The sequence below is a fragment of the Phaseolus vulgaris genome, chromosome 7 (assembly GCF_000499845.2).
Source record: "Phaseolus vulgaris cultivar G19833 chromosome 7, P. vulgaris v2.0, whole genome shotgun sequence".
NCBI classification, from domain to species: Eukaryota; Viridiplantae; Streptophyta; class Magnoliopsida; order Fabales; family Fabaceae; genus Phaseolus; species Phaseolus vulgaris.
The window spans coordinates 13,394,776-13,401,166 of record NC_023753.2 but is presented as its reverse complement, the minus strand read 5'-3'; the positions used below and the strand labels follow the sequence as shown (position 1 = coordinate 13,401,166).

The following is a 6,391-nucleotide window of genomic DNA, read 5'->3' as shown; positions in this document are numbered from 1 at the left end:
TATTTTTAGAGCAATATGGTTTTGTTACCACTATGATTGTTAAAGGTATAAACTGAAAAACATGATGTAGAATATGCAGGAAAAAGAAACATATATCATAAGTAAATATAAAAAACCAGATAGTGAAATATACCCAAAAAAATGATAAAATTCGTGAAATAATAAGAACTGTGATAAAATTTAAATTAAGCTTACAAATTTTAAATAACCAAAATCATAACACTTTTGTAAGAATTAAAAATTGATGAATTTCTTCGAATAAAAATATATTTAAATTATTAATTAATATACGGATGCATTGGCTTCAAGTATTCACTCAAAAGAAATTGGATAAAGAAGAATAACAGTAGAAGTAGAAGCTACATTAACTCTTATACAAAAATTTAATCATAGTATGGAGAACATACCGATCTTGTAAAACCTAGGTTAATTGGGTGAATATCATTTCCTCCAAAAGATCATCAAAAATCAAGTCATCTAGCTCAAGCCCCACACATTCAGAATCAAATTGGAGATTCATCCACCCATCATATTTTGATAGATCTTTGCTCACATAATAATCCAATGATGTGTAAAGATCAAATATTGTTGAGTTCATATACCAGCTAATAAGTTTCCACACATTATAGAGAACTTTTTCTCCTGTTGGCAGTGGATGAACACGGGAGAGAGTAGACAAAGGTCTTGGATAATAGTTGTATGATCTTCCAAAAATCTCCAACAATCCCTCATTCACTATATCAAACAGAAGTAGGTGACTGCATTCTCCACCTTCTCCTCTGTTACCAGAACAATCTGGATCAAGAAGCAAGCAACCTTCCAATTCTTCATATACTGAAGGATCAACTGGTTGGTTATCAGAAAACCATATCCCTAGGGAATCATGGCCAGTGAAACCAGAGAGGTCTAAAACCTTTCTCACATAATTAAATGCAGCTTCATTACTTGGATCAACCTCAATACATGGAATTTCATAGTTGAAGCTTCTGCTTAGAGTTCCAAGGTTTTGAACATTTTCACCCTCCTCCGGTTGATCCTCTTCAGCCTTTTGTTGCTCTGCCATTTGATCCAATCCAGCATCTTGCCCTTGCTTTAATTCTGAGTTTAATTCTTCTGTACAAGGTATTAATATTAGTAGAAATATAAAACCAACCACTGCAGCCATGCAACTATGTTCAGGTTGTGTAAGTTTATACAGAAAATGTATTGATTGAGTTTTGAAAAGGAATGACTGATTCACAGTAAACTAACTGAGCTTATCATTAGCAGAAACATTAAATTAAAGTTGAATTTTTTGTTATAGAATTTGAACAGTTGAAGTATTTCAAGTATCTAATGTAAAATTGGACTACAAGCCATTTCCTCCACATTGATAGTGACACACAAAATCCATCTCTTAAAAAGTTTGTTTTAACTCTGTAAATTATGTTGACTTTTAATGAAAACTTTTTAGTAGGTGACCAATTAAGATAAAAATTTCAATTCTAATTGGACAACAACCATAACAAAACTTCTAAGAAATACATGAAAGTTTTGTCCTTAAAAACATTAGACACACAAAATGCAGACATGGAGAAATAGGAACATGGTAAGTTAAAAGTTGGGGATGCAAAATGAAATATTCAAGTATTAAAAGACCAAATATACCTTCGGGAATGTCTAAGTTCTCCAGATCAAATGAAACGTCAAGAAAGCTGGTATCAGAAGAGAAGACCGAGTTAGCTTCCGCTGGGCAAGTATCTGTTTCGGCTCCAATGTCTTGTCCACCGTCTCTCAAGTTTTCTAAACCTTCAATTCCTATGATCTTTTCTTCCTTTTCCTCAGTATTAAATTCTATTCCTGATTTTGAAGCACTCCTGACAAGCAGTTGCTTTTGGTCAGCATTCAAGCTGGTTTCTTGATTTGTGTTATTAGGAAGTGTAGGTGGAAAATTTTGACTTTTTGAATCATCACTATGGTTAGACCTCCAATGGTGATGATCAATGTCATTTGGGCTGATGTTTCTATCTACATATCTCTTCATTGAGTTCTGGGGGGATAAAAGGAAAGAAGGCTCCTCATTCAGGTGAAAGTAAGATTTCAAATTAGGCATTGAAAGAAACCTTTTGAAGGATTTTGGGGTCTTCAATATAGAATTTCTCTCTTCTTCTTTCATTCTTGAGTTTTCAACCTGAGGATACTTGGCTTCACTATGAAAACAAGTCTCGTACAACTGAGAATATCTTCCAATTGATTCTTTTAGAGAAGAATTCCTCATGGGTGATCGTTGACGCTTGTCGAAGGACATAGAAGAGAGACGGCTCCCAAAACCACTTGTTGAACTTTCTTCACCTTCCCCATTGACGGTGTTGTCTTTGGACATGTCATGAACCAACTTCTTCACATTTTTTGTAAGCCTCTTTCCCCGAGGAATTTTGTCAAGTATAGCATCCATGGTAATGCGATGCCTTTCATTTCTTCCCTCTTCAATTATGCGCCTCATCTTCTTTCTAAGATCCCTGAAATGCCTAGTTCTCACATTGTTGGGAACCTGGGGTGAAACTGATGACGAATTAGAATCTCTTTCACCTACTTCATCGGAATTATGCGAAGAACCCGATGGTATGGACTGTTGGTGAGAATCTTCCAAAGAGCCATGCATGGATTCATTTGGCATGTTACTTTGAGTTTGTAGCTTTTCTTTTTCTACAATTAACAGATCATCTATCATTTTGTTTATGAGTTGACCTGGATCAGAATCTTTCTTTCCTGATGATGAGGCTGATACAGGAAATGAAAGAGATCTGGCTCGTCTCATATTAGCATTCAAAGATTGTTGATTGTGAGTGTGAAATGGCAAAGGAGAGCCTGGATCCTGTATATATTCTAATAGAAAGTTCTTGTTTTCGTTTATCACATCCAATGCATCAAGAAAGTCCTTGAAGAGATGGGGTGAAGCATCAGTTGTAAGTATCTTCGCATTGAACAACTTCTCTTCCGGGCCACCTTGATTAGGACAGGTCAAGTGCTTATGAATCTTGCTTTGTTCCAAATTGTCACTAGAAAACATTGTGCCACAATCTACACATTTTTCAATGTTGGCAATTGGTTTGTCAGAGAAAACTGGTGATAACACATCCAGTGTGCCAGCTGCAAGATGGTTCTGAAAGGTTTTTAGAACTGGTTCAGGGGTCTCAACAGTTAATAACAATTCGCTAAGTGGGTCAACCTCCAAGTTGTGAACAGAATCAGCGTGAGCTAGTTGCAGTTGTGACTTTGCAGGGCAAGTCGAACTTCTCTTGTGTCGACCTTTCCTTTTATCTTCACTGAGAAGTGACTTCAATCGGGATTTGATAGAACTTTTGGTTGGAGAAGAGGACTGTACCAGCTTTTCTTCAACCTAGAAAACATTAAATTAGATGCTACTTTCAACATGTTCCCTTTATCAACACACTGTTAACAAAACAAGGATGTAATAATGGTCCAAAAATGCACGATGACAAAGTCAGTATTAGAATGGGTAACACTCAACAGTGAATAAGATCTACTTAATAACAAAATAAGCATTCTAGATGGAAAAATGAATGCAATAATGGTTGATAGCTTCACGCAAAAGTCTCAAACACCCAAAAGAAAAGCAACAACACAAAAATATACTGAAAGCAACCAAAGTATTCTCGTTTACTTACATCAGATAACTCTGTACCTGGCGTACAATGCTCTGGCATAAAGTTAAGCCCAGAATCATCAGATGTCCCCGGCCTTTCAGCTCCTACAAAGCAAAAGAAATTTTGGCGTTTGTGAAGTTGAAACAGAAACATTGACATGTCAACAAAAACTGTCAGAATAAACCAATGGTTCTATTTTTTTTCTCCTTTTTGTGGTGTCATGTGCTATAATCTGGTAAACTTTATCTTGCACTCTATCATAGTAAATATTTGCCTTTAAAGGATCAACACGAATAAAATGTGAGTAGTAGAAATGAAAATGTTCAAATGGATGTAAGGCTACACAAAAAAGATAGGATTTCATAATCACGAGTGGCAACCCAGCGTGCTATTGATGTAATGTCAAGTAGTATTGAGGTGTCTCTATAATCTACCACATTTTTTTTAAAAAAAAGAACAAGATATGAAATTACTATCAAGGAGCAGATATTGGTGTAACACCAATTGAGAAAAAGATGACAAAAAAATTGGCTAAGTAGGTTTGTAGACACAACAAAGAAGGTCACTAGAAGTATACGCAAAGAGAATAAATTGAATGATTACTGGGCTTCTGAAAAGCGAATGAGACAAAAAAAAATGTCTTTAATTAAGTCCAATAGCACTGTGATCTTTGTAACCAACCTTTCCTAAGGAAAAGGCTTTTTGATGTTCTACATTATATCATAGCCACACAAGTTTATATAAAGAGAAAATAAAGTAAGAAACAATTGTCCAAATAATTGGTTTGAATCAACCAGACATATAGCAGTACTTATGTGAAAAACAACTTGCAGGACAAATAATAAAATTATCCAAGTACATTGGACTCCCCTTGAAACAGTATAAATCAAATGCAATACAGATGAAGCCTACACTGAGCATAGAAATAAATCAGCATGTGGTGGTATCTTTATGGGAGTTATACAAGTACAATCAGCCTTTGAAGTAGAGCTTATGAGAGTTATACAACCTATTCAGATTACTATTCAAAAGGGATTACTAACCTCTTGATTGAGACTGATTCTTTGTTTTGCTATGAATTTTTTTTATGATGGAAATTTAAATTCTTGGAATTTAAGCAATATATGACATGATGCTTTAGAGTTCAGTAAGAGTATACATTTCAGATTTTCATATATTGAAGGGAAATAAGCGTTTTGATGGTTTAGCTGCTCATGGTTTGAGAACTTCTGTTTTTCCTTTAGAGGATTGGCTCCTTATATTGTTTTTTACTTTTGGTGAAGTAAGTGTGGATTTCAATATTTTAGATTTTCTTATTGTTTTTGGTTTGACCTCACTTTTTTGTGTGTGTCTGTTTCCTTTCTTAATAAATGTAAGAACACGGCACAAAATTTATACACATTTTAGAGCTAACCTAGTTAGATTTGCAACTTATGTAGTGGTGCTATAACATGCTTTTTCCTTTGATCAGATCTTCCAAAGAAAGGGTAAACTTATGACTTACTTTCATCATGTCTTCCACTATCATGTCTTCTGTGTGTAAGCCTTCTCTTCACCTGACGCCAATGGTGGTACTTTAGGACATGAAGAATTCCCCAAACTCGTCCTGGGTGAGTATGATGACTACTATTACCATTTCTACTCGGCAATGCATACTCTTTCTCAGGAATTCTCTTCCCCATAGCTGTCCAGGTTCAGAGTGATGATTGATTTAGGAGATCAAGTGTCACACACGTGATCCATGTCACCAAGAAAAATATCAATAATTAACCTGGTAAACGAGTAATTCTAGAAGTTTAGTGTCATCAACTTGTAGAATTATTACACTGCTCAATTTTGTATCACCTGGTTACGTAGAAAATTAGAAGAAAAAAAATTGTTTCAGGTGTTACAACAATAAGACCCCAACATTGATTACCAGTGAATAATGTAGAGTTCAATATATGTTTGAAGAAAAAACAAGAACAGGGAAGAACAAACCTTATCCACAATTTCTGACATTTTCTGTTATGTGTCCAGAGAAATGTAACAAATTTCTAAGAATTCTTGAGATCGAAGAATTTCTAGATCGTTGAGGAAAACGAAGAGAATGAATCAGAAAATTCAATTTCAGATCTATATTAGAATTTTTTTTTCCCATATCATCACCATTAACCTTTGTGTGTTAATCCCTTGTATTAGCAATTTAGATATGCATGCATCTATGATCATAGAACAACCTTACCTCAATATATCCATAGCAAGGACCGAAAATATTGGCTTGTGCAAGGATGAATGTGTATTGATAGTGAAAAAGAAAGTGACATATATATAAAAATATGTTAATTCTGTAATTCTAGCCCTGACACGTGACAGATAAAATAAGTGGTGTAAAATTGATCTTAGAAAGTTAAAAAAAAAAATTAGAGTGTAAAAATTAAATTTTGGTGAATTCTGACAGACAAGAATTAGAGGGAGACTAATATGAAGACAACCAAAGAAAACGATAATTTCTTCATCATATTTTCCTTTTTAATTTTGCAATTTGATATTTAAAACTTAAATTCAGTATTGTTTATGTTGATAATATCATATTTATCAAATAGGAAAATATTTTATGAAATAAATAAACATTCGCAGTTGAAAGATTTAAAATTAATTACTTTATTTATTGCTATTTGATGATGTATTCGTTTGGGTGGAGGTAGGGTTACATTTGTTTACACAGTCATATTTTAGAAGAAAATAATGAGTTCACTTATAAA

General features: G+C 34.1%; 1 protein-coding gene across 1 annotated transcript; it reads right to left on the bottom strand.

The window, feature by feature from the left end:
• Positions 1-333: 333 nt before the first annotated feature.
• Positions 334-5,925, bottom strand: LOC137829636 (uncharacterized). The gene is made up of 5 exons (XM_068636485.1): positions 5,872-5,925; positions 5,152-5,418; positions 3,669-3,751; positions 1,648-3,379; positions 334-1,113 (listed from the first exon to the last, which is right to left on the bottom strand). The coding sequence occupies exons 2-5, from the start codon at positions 5,327-5,329 to the stop codon at positions 422-424; spliced, it is 2,685 nt and encodes an 894-aa protein (XP_068492586.1). The 5' UTR covers positions 5,330-5,418; positions 5,872-5,925; the 3' UTR covers positions 334-421.
• Positions 5,926-6,391: the final 466 nt, after the last annotated feature.